Source organism: Bicyclus anynana, chromosome 10 (genome assembly GCF_947172395.1).
Source record: "Bicyclus anynana chromosome 10, ilBicAnyn1.1, whole genome shotgun sequence".
NCBI lineage: Eukaryota > Metazoa > Arthropoda > Insecta > Lepidoptera > Nymphalidae > Bicyclus > Bicyclus anynana.
The window spans coordinates 6,838,514-6,861,273 of NC_069092.1; the positions used below are offsets into that span (position 1 = coordinate 6,838,514).

Below are 22,760 nucleotides of genomic sequence, written 5' to 3' on the forward strand. Positions count from 1 at the left end.
ACATTCACAAATTTGTGTTTACTTACCTTAAATATTTATGGATGTATGGTTTTTACACTTTCTTAACACACAACTCGACATTGTGGACAATGATTAGGTATTATGTATTTAAATAACGTCGTTTAATAAGTGACTAAATGAAAGTAAGACAATTATGCACATTAATTGGCTCAGAATAGTTTATAAATATTTTCACGCACCTTATATAATATAAAACTTAACGTTTACGAGAGCGTAACAATACCAACTTCTCAACTCGGTTCTGTGAATTTATACTCTAAATTTCTTAGAAGAAAGAAAAGCTCAGTCTTGTCATTCGAACCTAGGACTGTATGGCTATTCTGTAACGATAGTTTGCCTAACTCGCAAGTGCGAATTCCGAATTCTCCTCTATCTGTCTTTTTCTATAGTTTCGTGTTAGACAGAAAGAGATAGAGTTGAATTGCGAGTTATACAAAACATCGTCACAGAATAACCCTACTGATCTGATCCGAAGCAACAAAGCAACACTGAACCAACAAGGTATTTAAAGTCTACATTTACCGTACCATTAAAATATGACGTCTTAACTTTACGGTTTATCTTATTTGTCCAGAATTAAGCTAGACATAGTTAAGCTTCGAACCTTCATATCCTGCGTCTGCTATGAAAAGTTGAGTTTTTTTACCAAGATAACTCAGTGGAGGCCCGAAAATAGGAAATTGGTGTTACGGAATCGGAAAGCACGCTAAATCGTTGGATCAGGTCATTATGATAAAATAAATAAATAAATAAATGATTGCTATCGGATAGTGATCATCATGGCAATGGAGAAGCATGATAGGTTCTCAGGAATCGATTTTGAAAAATTCTTTTACCACTGGAAAGCCACGTTATTTGCGAATGTTATAGGCTATATTTTATCCCCGTATTCTCACGGGAAAGGGAACTACACGGATGAAAGCGCATTGCGTCGGCTAGTCCCCTATCCCCAAATCACTTAATGTTGGAACACTTTTAGAAACGAAAAGGGCAATAGTGATCATGTCTAAAGACATGACTATTAATATTAATAATTTACAGAACCACATGCTAGTAGCGTCGTTGTAATGTACAGTTATTACCACAGTTAAATGTTACAACGTATTCGTAGTTAACATATTCTCATCTGATTTAAAAGCCTACATGACCTAGATTTAATGGTGTCGCATCGCTGCCATACAAACAGCGCAGAATCCGCAAATCGCAAAACGTAAAGATCAAACTATCGAGTAAATAATGACGCTAATTTACACAGTACCTACCTATCTTTAGTATAAGATACTCTTATTATCTTAATATATAGAATCGATAGGTCATTCATCACTAAATCTAGAAAACCGCTTGACGCTGTAGGATGAAATTTGGCAGGGTGATAGTTTACAGTCCCTAAACATCCGCTAAGAATATTTTTGTGCGACAGGGTCGGATTAAGGAGGTCTAAGGGCGGATGAAGTCGCAGGCGTCCGCTAGTACATAAATAAAATTGAAGTGTCTGTCTGCGATTTCAAAGTAACTTTGTGTGATGTGACGGGTAGCAGCGACAGTGATTGTACCATTATTTCGTGGTAGAGAAAAACCTCGAGCAGGTCCCAGGACTTGTGACCTTGGGAGTAGGTTTAAGGGATCACTTTAGAATGAATCGACATTTCCAACGTGTTCTCCATGCACACACTAAACAATTTATGATAAACAATAATTACAACACAAAACATTATTGCACAAAATCACTACCGCGACTGGCAGCTCGACGATGTCTACGCTGCCTAACAAACAACTGAGCTCAAGTCATCAAATACCCTCTTATTTACACCAACACTGATATCTCCCCTCCACAATAACATAAATAATGAATGTTAATACCACCTGCAATCGAGGAACTTGTCATCATCATCATTACCCGTATTCGGTTCACTGCTGAGCTCGAGTCTCCTCTCAGAATGAGATGTGGTAGGCCAATAGTCCACCACGCTGGCCCAATGCGGATTGGCAGACTTTACACACGCAGAGAATTGAAAAAATTCTATGGTATGCAGGTTTCCTCACGATGTTTTTCCTTCACCGTTTGAGACACGTGATTTTTAATTTCTTAAAATGCACACAACTGAAAAGTTGGAAGTGCATGTCCCGGACCGGATTTGAACCCACACCCTCCGGAATCGGAGGCAGAGGTCATATCCACTGGGCTATCACGGCTCGAGGAACTTGTAACATGTGTTTTCTCAAATGCGTATAGTCAAACGATACTAAAACAGCAACAAACTTTTTTACAAGTTTGGTCTGTCTGTCGGTTCGATCTTCATAAGAATATTCAGTGCTAAATCTCAGCCCAGAGTTGGTAAGTTGGTGGTGTTTTCCCCCATAATAGCCATTGGTCTCGGTCCTTATCATTGATATCGTACTTCATACTATTATTCGTGTGTATGTGTGTATGTTTGTTAAGAAACTTACTAACTTGGAAGCAATTTGGTTGAATTTTGGAATGGTTATAGATTTTACTCTGGATTAACACATAGGCTACTTTTTATCCCGGACAAATTTATGTTCTTCGCGGGATTTGTGAAAAACTAAATTCCACGCGGACGAAGTCGCGGGCGTCCGCTAGTCCGATAATAATCGTTTAATAGTCTAACTAGTCTAGTCATGATTCCAAGTCCCCCAACGCGCATGGTAGGTCTAACTTTCTCTGTAAGACTGTTAAGGCTGTTAAAATAGAATGATAATTGAAGTATTATTGTAAAGCATTTAGGTGTTTATTAAACTACGGACCCATATTTTTAGAATCCCGCAGGTACTATGTACTTTTCCGGGATAGAAAATAACCAATAAATTAGTGTATAAGTACTATTAAAATCCATTCAGCCATTCCAAGGATTAGCCCGGACAAATTGACTAATTTTTAAATAGCCTGATTGTGTTTTGGGGTCGTGTAATTAAGTATAAGCACTTGAAAAAACATAGCTATCTAGAAATTACAGACAGACACTTCAATTTCATTTATTTGTATGTATGTATTGATGATGATAACCCCGCCAACAACAAAGTAGATTGAACTGTAAGCTTTTACATTGAGATGTTATCGTAATAGACGGAGAGCCCGTGAACACCATACCTTCGTCATTTTATAAAAGCTCCTACCATAAGTGTCTAAGTACGGTAGCCAATTATGGAGTTAGCACCGTGGTGGCTTCGAGTGGTAGCAGTTTTTAAGGATCCAGACCCTCAACCATAAAGTATAAAGTATAATTTTTTTATATTTTTATCGGCATAATATGAGAAATGATATCCCCATTTGCCAGACACTTGGCTTCATGGCAACCCTTCGCTAGAGACGCTTGAAGTCAAACTAAATAATGTTTTCGAATGGTTGCCGCGAAGCTAAGTGACTGAAGCCGAGGAAAAGATGAAAAAATTACACTTTATACTTAGACGGTTGAGGGTCTGGATTCTTAAAATCTGCTACCTCCCAAAGCCACCACGATCCAACCTCCATAATTGGCTACCGTATTTACTTAAAGTAAGAACATGAGCTGACAAACTTTTTAGCTTTTATAAAATGACGAAGGTCTGGGGCTCACGGGCTCTTAGTCTATAATGTAAACTTACAAAGTGCATTGTAACTTTCTGGCCGCACTCCATATAGTTTTGGCTGGGGTTGAACTATTTACCTCAGAGATAGGTACCTTATAAAAATAAAGATGACTTATGTAACAGAAATCTATATCTATACTAATAATAAAAATGCGAAAGTAAGTCTGTCTGTCTGTTACCTTTTCACGGCTAAACGGCTTTTACCTTTTCATAGCAAATTTTGGTATTATAAAAAATGGGACCTTGGAGCAGAACATAAGCTACACCATTATTAACATAACATGTTAAAAATGTATAGTTATGCTATAAATGATAGCCCAGTGGATATGGCCTCTGCCTCCGATTCCGGAGGGGTGTGGGTTCGAATCCGGTCCGGGGCATTCACCTCCAACTTTTCTGTTGTGTGCATTTTAAGAAATTAAGTATCACGTGTCTCAAACGGTGAAGGCAAAACATCGCGAGGAAACCTGAATGCCAAAGAATTTTCTTAATTCTCTGCGTGTGTGAAGTCTGCCAATCCGCTATGGGCCAGCGTGGTAGACTATTGGCCTAACCCCTCTCATTCTGAGAGGAGTTAGGCTCTTTAGGGTTAGACTCGAGCTTAGCAGTGAGTCGTATATGGGTTGATAATGATGATGATGATGCTATAAATGCAATTACAACTTAACGGTTTTGAGTCAACACCTTCTGGCATCGACTTATCGGAGTAACGTACGTTGGAGATTTTTACTGGAATAAATTCGTCATTTTGTAAACGCGCAAAGTTTATCAGCTATAAAGATGTGGTTCTGTTCGGTTAAATCATTGATTCCCAAAGTGGTTCAGGTGGACTCCAGGGGTCTATAGGTGACTCTTCAAAGGTCTACGTCGGCGTCACCAAAAAATGGGGGTTTACAATTCGTAAGCAGGGGTCCACGAAAATTTATCTGGTTTTATAGTGGTTTCATACCGGTTGACGAGTTTTATAAATAAAATATGATATTGGTATATAATGCATGTATGAAGTAGATAGGTTCCTAGTGGGAGTTTTCAATCTTTTCATACTGTTACTATCGCGTTAACGTAAACGTGAATTTATATTGATATAGTTGTGCAGTAGTGCCACTAGATGGCACTGTTTCCTTAAATAAAATTCCTTAGAAATTCGCGTTTACGTTAACGTGATCGTCGCAGTATCGAATTGCCACTAGGCCCTCAGTTTTATATAACTATTGAAATTTTGATTCGATAAAACTGTACAGTTACAACTGAAGGTCTGTAGTGCAGGTACAGGTTCTTAAAATGTAAGGTGAATTAAATGGTTGTGCCATAATAAAAATAACCTCAACTCGATTTAAATGCGTTTTTAGTTTACATATATTTAAAAGCTTCATGTTACATTTCGAGAGTCACTTCAGGTGACGGTTGAATTCAATTTAAAGATCCTCAAGTAAGGTTAACACGAATTTAAATTTTGAATAGCACGTCTTGACTTCCATCCTACTAGTGAGCAATGGGATGAACTTCATTTTCTCTTACATTACATTTTTTCTTCTGAAATATTTTTATAAATAGGTTCTGAATGTGCTTTAAAGCTTTAGAGCACTTTTCGGCTGTATTATGAATAACGTGAAAATTATACATAAGCGGACGCCCGCGACTTCGTTCACCTTTAAACCTCCTTGATCCAGCCCTATCGCAAAATTCGTTCTTAGTGAATACCTTCAAACTATAAACTACCTCCCTGCCAAATTTTTGGATTTCATGACATTTCGCATTTATATTATACCTATTAAGATTTAGTGAAAATCTGTGTAATTTAAAATTACAAATTATTTTATTTTTATTTTTTATATTATTTTTGTTCTTTACTTGATATTTGCGCTGGGACGATTAAACTATGCCGCTAAACCGTACACCTCCACAAACTGAAGATGCTCAAGTCCACTCACGGCGGATGTCAGAGCAAACCGAGATGGAAGACTACAGTGATACTCCAAATATACCTTTTCGTATTAGGCGAAAGCGCTCCGAAGATATAGGTGTCGAAATTCAAAGTTTTATGTTAGAAATGAGAAGTTTACTAACAGACTTCAAAACTGAACAAGATTTAAAATTCAATAAATTGTATACAAAGATGGAAGAAGTTTTAGAGCAAAATACCGACATGAAATCGTCAATAGACTTTTTGTCCAATACTTGTGATAATCTTAAAATTCAAATTGACGAATTAAAAATGGAAAGAAAGAACTACTTGCAGCATACACAAAAAATGGAAGACAAACTGGAACTGCTCGAACGGGAGTCGAGATCCACATGCTTAGAAATTCGAAACATTCCCCGAAGTAACACTGAAACTAAAGATAACCTGATTAATATAGTAATAAACATTAGCAAGAAAATTAATTGTTTGGTGCGACCTCAAGATATAATGGATGTTTATCGAATTAATTCTCGAGAGCAAAACCGAAAGACTATAATAGTTAAATTGACAACAGTCATACTTAAAGAAAACTTCTTGAAAATGCATAGAATATACAATAAAAAATCCAAACTTGATACAGAATTCCTAAAAATTGATACTACCCCGACCCCAATATATATTTCGGAAAACTTAACCTCTAAAATGAAAAACATATTCTTCTTGGCTCGTGACTTTGCTAAAACCAATGACTATCGCTATTGCTGGATAACAAATGGAAAGGTTTTTCTGCGAAAGAGAGAAGGAGAGAAATACATACGTGTAAATGACGAATCCGAAATTATGAAATTAAAACAGTCGCCGGCATGACTAACTTCCCCTACCCGCAGCTACCTTTACACTTGGATATGGCTAATTTCTAATTATGTTAATGTTTATAACTTCTGCTTGGAATGTATTACCTATAAGAAGGAAAATAATAATTTTAATTTTAGAACTTGTTTTATAGATAATAAGCACACATTCACTCACCTACAACACACACTCAAATTAAATCCTACTCAGTTTTGTGAAATCACAAACACAAGCAAGCAAACTCATCAATCCTGCCTATTTTGTAAATTTGAATATTTAACTATTTTCTTTATTGTAAAAGCTTTATTTATAAGTATGATTAAATGTTATGCTTGCAAATTCACAATCTCAATGACTACCACAAAAAACAAAAAAACGTTTTTTTCACACACAACACACACAACGCACTTAATACACACACACTTAACTAAACGTGAATATTTTAAGTTACTCGATTTTGCCGTATTAATTAAAGGAAATAAACCTCAAACCTATAACTTTTATCATGAATTTCTTTCTGCTACATATACACTTCTCTTGAAACGCTTTATTAGTTATCATATTTATTGTATAAACTTGTTAGTTTTATTTGTTTTCAAATATGGATGACTTATTACTATCGATAAATACGGACATCGAGAACTTCTCGATGTCCAACGCACACTTTTGTACTCCAGAAATGACAGACACATATCTAAAAAATGACAAAACACTTTTTAAAGTTCTTCACTTAAATATCCGGAGCATAAATCGTAATTTTAACAGTTTGTTAATTTTACTGAATAGAATAAAGTTCAACCTTGACATTATCGTTCTGACGGAGTGCTGGCTTAGTAAGTCTCCTACTATTCCGTCCTTAGACGATTTTATCTCGTTCTCCTCAAATTTTTCAAATCAAAACGAGGGGGTAGTGGTCTACGTTAGAACCCATCTCTCTTGTTCAGTCGTCTCGACACACATTGATGAAGTAAATAGCATTATATTAAATTTCTCTAACGAAGTAGTCATATTAGCCCTTTACAGATCTCCTTCTTATAAACACACTGATCCCTTCCTAAAAAGTCTAGATCGTGCTCTTACACAATTCAATGCTATAAAAAACATTATTTTAATTGGAGATATAAATATACACATACATTCAAGTATAAATGACCTCACTGCAGATAAATACTTGGATCTTCTTGCATCACACGGAATGCTTTCGACTCACTTTCTTCCTACACGGTCGAATAATTGTTTAGACCACGTTATTTTGAAATCCCCTAATTATAGTACCACCTTAATCCTAGACGTTGATATCACAGATCATGCACCCGTCCTATTTTTCGGTAACACCATACTGAAAACCCAATCAGTAAGTCGGTTGATCAGTAATCGAATAAATTTACAAGCTTTAGTCACACATTTAGAAGAGTCTGACTTTTCCTCTATTTTCACAATCTTCGATTCAGATCAGGCCACCAATACATTAGTCACATTAATCTCTAACGCTATTTATAAGCACTCTCACATTGTTAATATTCCAAACAACAAACGAATCTTAAAGCCATGGATCACTCCTGGTCTTCTTAGATGCATCCGACATCGCGATAACTTACATCGTAAATTTAAAAAGCATCCTGCTAACTCCATTTTAAAAATAACGTTTACCCGATATCGCAATTTCTGCAATAATCTATTAAAAAAAATTAAACGCGAATATGAACGAAATGAATTTTATAAAGCAAAAAAAGATCCAAAAAAGACTTGGAAATTAATTAAAACAGTTGCAAATATTAATCCCACGAATAATAAATCAAAGGACTTGCTAAAAATTTGCAGTACTCCGTCAGAATCTGTAAACACTGTTAATAACTATTTTGCAAATGTAGGCAAAAATCTCGCTGAAAAGATAACTCAGCCACCCCTAGATGACTTAAAAGTATTTGACACCCCCAATCCTTCGCAGTTAAAGTCAATGTCTTTATTGAATGTTGACTGCAAAGAGGTAGAACTCACCATAGCTAATCTTAAAGAGATATGCGCTGTTGGTGAGGATCACATTCCAGCATCAGTTATAAAAGCATCAAGTCACATATTGGCCCCTATTCTTACCTATATCTTTAACCTTTCTATTGCCAAAGGAATATTCCCACGCGCCTTCAAAAAGGCTCTAGTTCATCCTATATTTAAACATGGAGACAAGGACTGCATTGGTAATTACAGACCTATATCGGTACTCACCACTCTTTCGAAAATTTTCGAGAAAATTCTTAACAAAAGATTAATTAGCTACTTGACTTACAACAATATTATATCTGATAATCAATTTGGGTTTAGGGTGGGAAAATCGACGGAAGATGCTGTACTGTTACTGACAAAAAATATTGTCGAAAATACTGACAATAGACTTAAAACTGCTGGCATTTTCTTAGATTTCTCTAAAGCTTTTGATACCGTCTCAGTTCCCAAGTTACTCGATAAATTAGAGCGTATCGGCATCAGAGGTATAGCCCTAGAATTTTTTAAAAGCTATCTTTCAGATCGCTCCCAATCTGTTATTATCGACAATATCACCAGTCAATCAGTGCCTGTTACTTACGGAGTACCTCAAGGAAGTGTCCTTGGCCCAACATTGTTCTTAATTTACATAAATGACCTTTGTTCTTTGAAGCTCCCCAATTGTAATATTATTACTTATGCCGACGACACAGCGCTAATTATCAGCGGCAAGAGTTGGGATGAAGTATCTCGTGATTCTGAACTTGCTATTGAAACTGTATTGAAATGGCTCAATAGCAACCTTCTTACACTAAATATTGACAAAACCATGTTCGTCACGTTTGCCTCTAACTCACTCTCTCAAGCCCCAGAATCTTTCACTATCCGGGCCCACAAATGTCATGGCTCAGAACTTTCATGCTCTTGCGATTCCCTTAATCGAACCCCTTGCATTAAGTACCTCGGTGTACTACTTGATAGCTCATTGACCTGGAAACAGCATATCTCAACTGTCTCGTCTCGTGTCAGAAAGTTGATGTTTGTTTTTAAAAATATTAGAAACGTAGTCGACTTCGAGTGTCTTATAACAGTTTATCTCGCCCTTGCTCAGTCAATTCTAGCGTACTGTATAACCTCCTGGGGTGGTTCCGCAAAAACACACATGATTAATGCCGAAAGAGCTCAAAGAGCCGTCCTAAAGGTTATGCTAAAGAAACCAATCCTTTATCCTACTACCGAATTATTCAAGTATTGTCAGTTACTTACTGTTCGCCAATTGTTTATACTTCAAACAGTACTTCGTAAGCACACAGAACTGTCATATAACCCAAATACTCTTAGATCCATTCGCAGTGCCAGAACTTATAATGTTTGTCCTATTAAACCACACCGTACGGCTATCGCCAGCCGTCATTATGTCCACTTAAGTAGCAACCTTTATAATAAAATTAATAAGTTACTCAACATCTACCCTTTGACTTTTTCCAATTGTAAAAACAAATGTAAATCGTGGATTAAATGTCTTTCCTATGACGAAACAGAGGAACTTTTAAGGTCCTACAAGTAACCTTTCTTTCACACAATCATGATCTCCGTAAACTACACTGGTTCTGTACACCACACCCACACGCACGAACACACACACACACACACACACACACATACACGCACACATAAACACACACACACAAAACACATACACGCATACACTAACACACTCAATCACGTACCACTTTTTCACAAATTGTATAAAAATTATGTTTTATAACAAAGCTTGTACGAGTATGCATGTCATGTACCTCTGTAGAAGGGCGTTGATCACCACAACACAGTTATAACTTTTGTGGGATCACCGTCACCTTTTGTTTTTATGTACTTTTTAAACTGCTCAAATAAAACTTTTTAAACTTTTTTTTAATCTTTTAAATTAGCTCTACAATTTTCTTCATTTTTTAAATTATTTCCTTTCATAAGATTCAAAGAAATAAAACCTATATTAGGCTGTTTAAAGCTTAACTTAATCTATCCGTAAAAATACATCAAAAACATTATAAATCGATCTATTCGTTTAAGAATGATGCTAAAACAAATAGATTATTATAGATAGATTTGGCGTGATTATTATGTTTTTACATGGATTAATAATTAGCGTTTTAATATTGAATACCTGCTTCTTAATTAATTCATTAAGACTTTTCTTTGAAGACAAGAAAAAACATGGTGATAAACCACAGACTATTTTCTACTTTGCCTATTGAAAATATTTAAAAATGTATTTTTAAAGAAACTCAGAAGGCCCACAGAGGAAAAGGCTTTAATGGAACCGTGCTTACAAAGTATCTGTACAATGCACTATTGTATTACAGACGTTACGGTCAGAGCGCAGTTATCAATTAGCTAGAGCGGGATCGACAATGATTTCCATGCTAATAGGACGAAAATTTCGTTATCCAGGTATGCGAATATTGATATCACGTATACAATACAATCTGTCCCCTTACCGCGACGCATTTGCCAATACCTTGTGTCCTGTGACATGCAAATCTTGGTTATGGTATTAAATCGAGTAAAGAGACGTACGGGCGAGTCAATCCGGGGAAATTGATGTAACTATATATAGTACGAGATCCGGCATAAGAAATATATGCCCTCATCTGTTATTTTTTTTTATTGAAGATTAAGTGAACAAAGTGACTTAAACTATCTAATAGTTAGTCAAAGACTTAGATTATTGATTAGATCATAATTTTATTAAGTAGCAAATTGATACTTTACCACAGAAAAAGAATCTGATAAATATATTGTATCATTTATTTTGTATAAGTAATAAATGATAGAAAATATTCACATTGATACATTGCAAATAGGTTGCCTAGTAAAATTGCGGTCGCATATTATTAGATTACTATTTTTTTATTAAATTTATTCAGTCAACCTACATTGATTAATTTAAAAAAACGTACAGTAGTCAAAAGAATATACCCAATCGAATTGATAACGTAAAGGTTGCCTGCTTTCACACTGCAACTGTGGGGTTACAGTTGAGTAAATGTTATTTATCTGTAATTTAGTCTTAATGTTAAAATGTTATTTAGCTGTAATTTAACTGTATTAAGTTACCTTTGATCTAATTCATAGTTTCCCAGATTTTGTATGAAAAATGTGTCTGGCTGCAATTTAACTAGACAACAAATATACAATGTCTTACTGTGAATATCTAAATATTATAATACCATATATTGAAAACCGTTTGACGTACAAAGATGAAATTTGGCATGGAGGAGCTTACAGTTAGTAGACGACCGCTAAGCACGGATTTTTTGACAAGACCAAATTAAAGAGGTCTATAGGCGGATGAAGTCGCGGGCGTCCACTAGTCACTAATACATTACAGATGACGGTATATATTCCTAATGCCGGATCTTAGACCAAAAGGGGAGTGTGGGGTGAATCGGCACGTGCCTGCAGTCCGTGGCTGGTCCACACGACCGGCTAATTCTATTGAAAACACCTTTGTCGCGGCTTCGATCGCGCGTAACGAACAGCTTGTTACGAGCTTATAGCGAGCTTATAGCGAGCTTATAACACCATTATACTGATTTTATTCTGTTATAATATTAGTCTGTATAAATACGTGCAAACATACACGCAGTTTTTATATATTTTATCATTTTCTTTTTTTAACCCCCGAAAGAAAAAATAAAGTGTATGAAAGGTTAAGATCTCTGCGACTACGAATCCGGTTATGTGCCAGCATGGTGGGCTATTGGCCTAACCCCTCACACTGAGAGGAGACCCGTGCTCAGCAATGAGACAATTAATGTGGGTTAATAATATTTTATTTGCCCACATTCAACTTTGCAAATAAAAAAAATATAAAAAATTGGGTGGTAGACAAACAGTTTCCGCCTCAGCACGAAGATATAGCTAACTGTGGCGCTGATTCTCAGGCTAGACGTCCTCGCGAACGTGCTTATGACTATTAATGTATTTTTAAATCTTTAATCCTAATAATTAGCCCTTGACTACAATCTCATCTGATGGTAAGTGATGATGCAATCAAAGATGGACGCGGCCTAACGTGTTAGGAGTAGGATGAAAATCCACACAATTCTTCGCTACGCTAAATCGCTTGACGGTACGTCTTTGTGGGTAGGGTGGTAGCTAACCACGGCCAAAATCTCCCACCAGCCAGACCTGGACCAATTAAGAAAACCTCAATCAGCCCAATCGGGGATCGAACCTAGGACCTTCGTCTTTTAAATCCACCGCGCCACTGCGTCACGAAGACGCTCAAAAATGTAAAGTAAAAATAAAACAATTCTAAATTAAATTCTAAGTTTAATGAGACTGTGGCATTACCTTACAGCCTATAACAAGCAATTGGTATTTCTATTAAGGTTTCGACGTTTCAAATTTAATTATAATAATAATTAAATGTAGATCAAATTATTAATCTATTGTAATGTAATTATTCATATGCTAATTGCTTAATTATAGGTGCTAGGCACAAATCAATTAGACAAAATATCTAATTTTAGTATGCAATGAAGCATAAATTACGCGATTCAATATAAACTTTTTACATGACTGCACCAGCATTTAATTACAGCGCGTATGTAAGAGAAGAAAAAAGATTGACGATCGATTAATAAGTGTACGCGTTTTGGCTTCCGTCCAAATTGAACCTAAAAATTGTACTGGGCAGGGCATCTATTAATTTTAGTACTACGTCTCTGCTTTTAGAAATTTAAAATGCCAGTATTTTGCTCAAAAATTATACAAATTTAAAAAGAAAACTCGGTTCCAATTATAAAATGTGTGAAAATTATACATGTTAGTTGAAAAATTAAATTGAATTGAAAATATAAAGTTGAAATGAAGTCAATGCACCTATTAATAACCTTTTTAAAGTTATACAGGTTAAACAGATTGGAGTGTCTCGTAAATATTACGACATAAAATCTCGTAAATATTACAGGATGATAGCTGATCTTTATAGCTTTTGATAAAAGAACCTCGATAACGTTGTGTTCCATATTCAATTTTCGTTGAAATTTTAACCCACGCAGTTCCGGATCCTGTAGGCTGTAGGAATACGAGGACAAAATATAGCCTATGAGTTATGACACTTCGAATTTTCTATATCGGTTCAGAGTTTATTCCTTACAATCTAACAAACTTACAAACTTTCATCATCATCATCATGTCAGCTGATGGACGTCCACCGCAGGACATAGGCCTTTTGTAGGGACTTCCAAACATCACGATCCTAAGCCGCCTGCATCCAGCGAATCCCTGCGACTCGCTTGATGTTAGCGTCGTCAGTCCACCTGGTAGGGGGTCGACCAACACTGTGCTTTCTAGTGCAAGGTCGCCATTCCAGCACCTTGGGGCCTCAACGTCCATCGGCTAACAAACTTTATCTCTAAATAATACGGGTAGATAATAAAGACAGTAATTTCGCTATACGAATATCTAGAATCGGACAATTTGAATTTTCTTCGTTAATGTAATCTTTACTATACCTAGTATCAGATAATGTAATAGACATTGAAATATCCCACACCTCATCCGATTAAAGGAATCACTAATGAAAGATTTCTTTGAATATTCAAGAGGTAGATTTCAATAAATGAAATGAACCATTTATTTTTACAGTAGATTCGTGAAACTAAGTAGTGTTTGATAAGTGATAGATTATTTTTTTGTTGAAGTTAAACAATCTTAGATCAAAAAATATGTCTTGAAAAATTTATTTTATGTTATATAGCTCGTACGTCGGTATATAAATATTATTATTGGAGACTTCTTCTCTTAAAGTGCACTGAAAATTTTTAAAAAGAAATTTACACTATCAGCTAATTAAGACAATATTGTCACTAGGATTCACAGCAAGGACCTCATAAAAATACATCTGAATAGAAATTGTTACTTTAATTAGCCTTATTATATTACTATTTTTTTATGTAGGTTTACTCTTACCTGCTTTATTTTATTCTATACAACTTAGCCCTTGACTATAATCATACCTGAAGGTGAGTGATGATGAAATCTAACATGAAAGCGGGCTAACTTCTTAGGACGAGGATGAAAATCCACACTCCTTTCGGTTTTTACATGACATCGTACCGGAACGCTAAATCGCTTGGCGATACGTCTTTGCCGGTATGGTGGTTAACCAGCCAAACCTGTTCCAGTTAAGAGAACCTCAATCGGCCCAGCAGGGGATCGAACCTAAGACCTCCACCTTGCAAATCCACCGCGCACACCACTGCGCCACGGCGGCCGTAATACTTTCAACTTGTTGTACTACTTATAAGTTAAGATTACAGACATTAAATTAACCGGTATATTTTCTTTGTTTCAGATCATTGTCACCAAAACCTTGAAGAATATTATTAAACAACACGTTGGTTTTATAATTTAAAATATAAGTATACAACACAAACATTATCCCTAGTAAACCTATCTATTGTCTAAGTTACTTCACTGACGGAAGTGCTACTTACTGTTGCTAATAATAAATAGTAGACACTGAGATATTCTACACATCTCTACAATTCAAAACAGTGTTTCTAAAACAGCGCTCACACTAGAATATGAAGCGCTAAGCAAATTTTTAATTCAACGATCTCTTTAGAATTTATGCTTGCCTAGTAACTGATGTAACAGGCATCTTTAACACAAAACACACACACAACACATGAAACTTTAATCAAATTATACACAAATTACATTTACCCTAATATTATAAGCCTAATTGTTCATGATACTCGATTAAGTATACTTGGCAAATTCACAGGATAATTAGCCGACATACCAAAATTAATAAGCCCGCAGTCAACATAAATCGACATTGATTGTTGGGTAAACGTTCAAGAGGAACGGATGAATTTAACCACAAAAGGTGAGTGGGATTCATTCACAGATGCATAATATGGTTTAGATTCAGCGAATTCTTGATATATAATTCTGGCAATTACCGCTCATGTGTGTTTGATTTTCAGCTGACTTCGAAAATGGAAGAAAGAAATCTGCGCTACAATAGATTAAAGGAAGCTGTTTATTTCGTAGAGCGAATAATTACGTCAATTCAAAATTTCAATAACTAAAGCTATTATTATATTATTATATTAGTTATTATTTCAATTTCCCTATTATTTATGGTATTAAAAAAAGGCTTATACATACTATTCTTTTTATTTGGTAAAACTAAAAAAATACTTTTCCTATCCGATATTAAATATTGTTTCTCCATACATTTTTATATTACATATGTCTGTATCATACATTTTTTTACCTTTATATCCAAATATCATTTACGAAATTTCCCTGCATTTTTACTAGTATTAGAAAGCTGCATTTTTACAAGTATTTAATTTAAAGTTTACACTTTTTAAATTTTTTTTAAAGTGAAGTTACTTTATTGTTTTACCACAAATCTGGAGCCGCAACTTACGATCAGCCTTTTAACTTTCAAGTTGTTTTTTTATAAAAAGTACTGCTTATCTTTAAAAATACGTGGATTTAACTTCTTTCCTTGGGCAAACTTTAGAGTATATTATTCTGAAGCTTAAAGACTATAAAAATGTATAAAGTTCATAAAACTTTGAATTATTGGTAGTACTTTAGTCCGACGAAAAAGCAAAGTTTAGTTAAAAAACTCAGTGAACTTTAGGACTAAACAAGATGGTTTAAATTTTTACTGTACCAGCTACCCTAGGTGTTCACCAATAACCACTAATAATGTTTTTAAAAAAGTTTCTCAACCAGAAAAATATGTTACTTACAAAATATTTAACACAATGTTTATTAGCTACACTTTGAAAAACACTAAATAAAACAACGTATTCGTAACAATTAATTGTAATGTTCTGTAGTAAATTTATAAACTTTAGATCTACTAAAATAAGCCTAGAATTCTGGGTTTTATATTGTCACGCAATACAACTAAGTAATGAAAAATGAAGATTAGATACTTGGAAAAATAAATCCTAAATATATTTAAATAAGTTCATCGCAGGGTGCAAAATTAACTTACACCCTTGAAGTATTCGGGGTTATTGTTTGATAAATAATTTTATTTAAAATCGCCCGTTTATGGAACCTTTATGGAAACATTTTTTGCAAATCAATTACTATTAGAGAAAATTTCCATTAGTAGCTTAGTGAAAATATTTTTAGTTTTCAATTCAATTTTAAAAATTTTGACTGGGTCGCAGGGAATAAGAAATCTGATACCAGGATAACTTTGTTTATGGCAATGTGTATGTGCCACAAAGTTTTAGGTCAGTGTGGTTAATTTATATAAGTATTAACCAAGTAACAGTAAATAAAAAACTGTTTAGTAATAATTTTTCATGGCAGAGAGTTGATTTTTTTAACCTACTTCCGAAAAGGAGGAGGTTCTACGTTCAGCTGTATGTATGTTTTTTTATGTATGTCCAGCGATAATTCCGTCATTTCTAGACCGATTTTGAAAATTCTTTTTTGTTTTGGAGGATTTGATTCCATTTTTTTCATGTCAGGATATGATGATGGCATCCTGAAGAAAGATGTTCGCGGAAAATAAGCTTTAATATTTCCTCCTCATCAACCCATATTCGGCTCACTGCTGAGCTCGAGTCTCCTCTCAGAATGAGAGGGGTTAGGCCAATAGTCCACCACGCTGGCCCAATGCGGATTGGCAGACTTCACACACGCAGAGAATTAAGATAATTCTCTGGTATGCAGGTTTCCTCACGATGTTTTCCTTCACCGATTGAGACACGTGATATTTAATTTCTTAAAATGCACACAACTGAAAAGTTGGAGGTGCATGCCCCGGACCGGATTCGAACCCACACCCTCCGGAATCGGAGGCAGAAGTCATATCCACTGGGCTATCACAGCTCTTCTTAAGCTTTAATATTTACCAATGGTAAAAATGTTCCACGGATCTTTGTCTATACAGCATATGCCAATAAACAAACGGCAGAGTGGCAGTGCAGACATTCGACCAGACAAAAATACTAGTAATCTTTTTTTAATTTTTAAATTAAATAATACACTTATATTCCAGTTATTGCCAGTTATATAACCAGTCCTCGAGTAATAATTTTAATATCAAATAATTTTCAAATATAGTCCATGTTTTAGTCAGACGAAAGCAACCTTACTAAGACTTTTGTACTCCAGTGAGAAAATCTAATTAATCACTCAAAACACTCTTGCATAACCTCTACTTCACATTATGCTATAAAACTCTAAAATGCAGCAAATCAATAAAAATAAAACGAGAGCTACGATTTTCTTGTAATTCCTGCGATTTTCCGGCCAAAGTCAATATATTCTTAATTAAATAGTAGTAGTTAGTGGACGATGGTGAAAGATATGTTCGGATTTTATCTATGATGATCAGAAAATAAGGAAATCCATTGAAGGACCAAACTTACGAATATAATATACGAAGTGATAATAAATGGGGCACACAATTAGATCACCGATGATCCCAAGATGTTGAAATGAAGAACATGCACGAAAAGTACAGTGTTGATTGATTGTGGTAAGCGTTTATAAGAGGACCGATGACACCTAACGGCTCACAGGGATGAGGGAATCGATGGATTCGATGGAATCGATGGATTCTATGGAATCGATGGATTCGATGGCATCGATGGCTTGGATTCAGGCAGCTCTGACCCGTGGTGTTTGAAAATAGCTACAGAAGACTGTTGCACATCGAGCCATACAAGATTTCATTCAATTTAAATTAATATAACTAGTCAGCATCTTGGCTGTTCGGTCATGTTGGATTTAGAATGACTTAACACAGCAACCATGCATTATCATCCAAACTAAAATCTGTCTTCAAGTAATTGAGCTGAAGTTTTTTATACACGAAGTTTTAAGTTTTTTAATTGTGTTTTTTTATATAGATGGAACTTAAAACTTAATTTTGAAGCAATCTGCTTCATCTATATAAACAAATACAATTACATTCTTAAACTTAACTTAAACAAAAGCTTTTAAAAACAGATAATGCAACTAAGTCTTACGTTAGCTCTTGATAATGTGAGGATAATGCGACTGTATTGTCTTATGACTGTATCTCTCGAATGATGAGAGCGCACCGCTGTGACAAGTGTGGCAGAGTTTACAAGGTTTGTCGGGCGAGCGGGCTTCGTACACAGCCGGACGTGCGCGGGGATTATGGAAGCTTATGACCAATTTGTGGTACATTATGCTTGGAGACAGAATATGTTTTCACTAAAACAAACTAAACATCCTTATAAGTAAAAGTTTATACTATATATTCTATAGTACCTAGTCAGTGCCGGATTAAGGTAGCCCTAAGCAATCTTCCTCTATGCCCCCTTATCTTTAAATATTGTAGTTGCAAAGAATTAATAAAATCTACGTATCATAGACACAATATAATATGTACAGGGTGTCCCCTATTTAATGGATAAAATGCAAATAGTAGATACACCACTTAATTATCTAAAACTAATTTCAATAGTCTTCCTAAAATCCGTGGGTGACCAAGTTATTTATTTTTTCGGATTTTTCTAATTTTTCTGACTTGAATCAGTTTTATCAATGTTGCCGCTGTAACTAAGATTTTAAAGATCTGATTTTTGGTAAACATTGCGGATTAAATTACCAATTATAGTATTAATTGCATAAATAATGTTTTATTTGTTTTGTAGAAGAAGCTTTGAAAATTTTTTTTCATCAAGATGACCCAATTTAAAAAAAATGTCCTGTAAAATAAATGTATGGAATTGAAGTGTACCGTCATTTTAAAAACTTGTGCTCTTATTGTGGTTTGTAAATTGTTATAAAACTTGTGTCTACTCTTTGTAGTTACAAAGTTGCCGGTAAAAATGTATGGAAGGTGCTCAATTTTCCATCTCAAAAAACCTGTACACTCGTGTAGTGAAGTGTGAAGTGTACAAGTTTTTAAAGTGATGGTACACTTCAGTTCCCTAAATTTTCTTTACAGGACATTTTTTTTAAATCGGGTCAACTTAATGAAAGAAAAATAATCATTGCACTCAAAGCTTCTTCTACAAAACAAATAATACATTATTTATAAGAATAGTATTAAAGTACATTGGTAATTTAATCCGTAATGCTTAACAAAAATCAGAACTTTAAAATTTTAATTACAGCAGCTACAGCATTAAAAAACTGATTCAAGATAGAAAAAATCGAAAAATCCAAAAAAATAAAATAACTGGGTCACCCTAATGATTTTTGGAAAACTATTCAAATTTGTTTTAGATAAATAGGTGGTGTTTTCCATCGTTTGCTTTTATCTATTAATTACGGGACACCCTGTATGTATATTTTAATACTCTTGCTCTTACCTTATGCCATTTATGGGTTGGCACAACATGATTTAATAATGCACGCCATTGACGATCAATTATTCTCACGTTTCTGCAGCACCCACCACTATAACTGATCGTGTATTGTTCGCTGCGTGCATGACAGTTCGACTTATGAAACGTCTTCGCTGCCGTTTGCGCTGCAGAAACGTGAGAATAATTGACCATCAATGGCTGACTTAACGATTTTTGGACTATTCTAAGGGTTTTAATTTTTATCTTTCTTGATCGTCTCTAGTGGTCCTGTAGACGGGATACCCAAGCAATTTCTTAAATAGCTTATAGGCTAATCCAGTACTAATAGTAGTATGCTATTAAAGCTGGATAGCGGGATGAGTGGTTCCAACTAAGATGAAGAATATTTGAAGAATGATGGTCGATTGATTATGGTATGGTCGAGCTGGACTGACAATCAGCCACAAGATGGCCTACTAGCTGAACCTCTTTGGAGAGACAGTTTAATGATACTAGCATAACCATGAATTTTCATTTTATTTTACTAAAGGTAATATATGAAATTATTTTAACCAATTTCATCAAAACATCGAATGTTTTACCTAATTTCTGCCCAAGTCGTATTTTAAATATAATAGCGACATACGGTTCATCAATAAACAACATTTGGTTGTTCCATTGACTTGTTATGGTGTTCCATAAATTATTTATAAAACAAAATCCCGTTTAAAGCTTCACATCCACCATCGTTAAATACCGTTAACATCAGCATGTAAATAAATATCCGTTGCTTCCATGTAGGATACAATATACATTCATGTTACCGCTTGTTACTCGTTTGTTTTGAATAATCGCCTAAATGCCGCAGGATATTTGGACAATGTCCATTCAGCTAAAAGATCCACTTGCATAATATCTTCACATATCCTATTAACTACGATTTGCTTAATGGCAACCACTGGAACCTCGAATGTAGCCATTAGCATAGACTACTTTGGTAATGTAATACCATTTGAAAAATCAACTTCAATAACAGTGTCATAAAATTTTACTATCTATTTACTAGATTTCTAGAGATTGAGCCACCTTGCTTTGCAATGCAACAATAACGACACGTGTTATATCAATTGTATGGTTATTGATTAAAAAGAAGATAAAATAATCATTATGAAAGCTTGAAAACCATACCGGGGAAGAATGATCCTTTGCGTTTTACTAGGGCAAGTAGGCTGGAGCTGGCTTGGAGTGATGAGTCAAGGTCCGTTTATATCTACAGACATTTAGCGTGCCAGACGTAGCAAACAAATTAATATTCTTCTGTACAGTGTTTATTAACGTATTTATATCTATCGTAACGCGGCCGCGCAGACGTTGACAGGCCCGGCCAGTATTCGCGGAAAGAATTTTTTTGTCTCTGCGGTTCATGTCTGTGGAGTCATAACCTGAACTAAACTTGACAGCGCCTTACACAAATGACAATAAGACCGCTTTTACCAAATGACAATGAGCGCCATTAAGACATTAGTGTCGCGTCTGGGGGACTTCTTTCATGAAAAGGACTTTAAATATACGGTGTCTATGGGTGTCTGCCACGCTACTTGTCTGTGACGCACTGTGTCTGTAGATATAAACGGACCTTTACTCGTAATGACCTTAATGGCCATCGGATGGCCGATCGGTCGCTCGCTTTTTCATAACTACCCTGAAATGGGTGATTAATTTACCTACCCAGATTAGGGAACTATCGAAAAAAAAAATAGGATTATGGATATTTACAACCACTTTATAAAGAATAAAATGTAACTAAATCATTTAATAACTAATAACCAAATCAAATCAAAATCTAAATTTTTTTATTTCAATTAGGCTTAGTTTACAAGCACTTTTGAAAGGTCAGATATATGTCAAAATTTAATTTAATCTAATGGTGGTAATAATAGACGAAAACTTAAAATTAAAGTTACGAGGTTTCCAAACGCGCCTTGGTCCGAGAAGAACGGAATTAGAAGCCGTCATTGCTGTTATTGGAAGCTCAATCTATATGAAATAAATTGCCTTCAAGGCAAGAGTGAATAGGCATTTTCTAGGCAAGCGCGCTCCAACCTAAATCTCATATTGCTTGCCACCAGGTATGATTGTTGTCAAGCGCAAGTCTATTCAGAAAAAAAAGGATTTTCTAAATCTAATATTTCAGTCATTGAACACACCGTAAACATATCGTAGGTATGTTTTGTGATTGGCACTTGTTCAATATCCGGATTTAAAGTGATTTGAATCCGATTGGTGACAGTTTTTAAATAAAGTTCAGCAGTGAAAATACTAGTTATACCTACATATATCACACATATGACGTATATTGTATCCATGACCTGTAATGAACATTATTACCTAACTTGCCTAAAAATCCTATATACCCAAGCAGCCTAGATATTCATAATATAAATTATATCATCACCAAGTTAGTATCATAGAATTGAATAAAACACCTCATTTAATTTCTTATTCATAACCCAGCAATTTTCTAAGGCGCTGATAATAAAATAAGTGTCCAGTAGAATTTTAAATGACATTAAAAGTTTTAATAGCAATTAAGGCTCAATGCGTAATTTTATAGTAGGTTAACAGGACAACGCCGGCGTGAAAGCCCTTTAGTCGCCGGCAGCCCTTAGGTTAAACAGTTTATTACTTTCTGTTTGTACCAGGCGCTCATACCATCTTAAGCGTTCGTGTAAAACAGCTTTTATTTGCGCACCTTCCAATTAAAATTTAATCCAAGCAGTCTTTTAAACAGTTTCTTCTTGTAAAAGTATAAAGTTTTTTTTAATTAATTCGTCTGCGTCTATTCAGTTTTTTATGTACAAGTAGATATTTCTATTAGTATTATTCTATTTCGTGCAATTTAAAATCATTTTTAGCAACGGCGTGTACCTCTATTAATCGCAACATAAGTACTTGGTTTATGAATCTAAAAGTTTGTTCTTCAACTTAATTGCGTAAAAAATATTATAATACTGACGTTATTCTCACTTTAGAAGCTCGTAGAATATTTGGTTTGAAAACAGTGGATATTTAAATTAGTTGAT

General features: G+C 34.9%; 1 protein-coding gene across 4 annotated transcripts in view; it reads left to right on the forward strand.

The window, feature by feature from the left end:
* The window catches only part of LOC112043643 (sex determination protein fruitless), a 127,391-nt gene that overhangs the window by 66,301 nt on the left and 38,330 nt on the right, over positions 1-22,760 (forward strand). For 2 of the 4 annotated variants that reach the window (XM_052883865.1, XM_052883862.1), the window contains exon 2: positions 14,715-15,254. In XM_052883865.1, coding sequence (XP_052739825.1) covers positions 15,236-15,254 — 19 coding nt within the window. In that variant the 5' untranslated portion in view covers positions 14,715-15,235. Of the gene's footprint in view, positions 1-14,714; positions 15,255-22,760 lie in introns of those variants that run through there. The other 2 variants (XM_052883863.1, XM_024079152.2) reach the window with 2 other exon arrangements.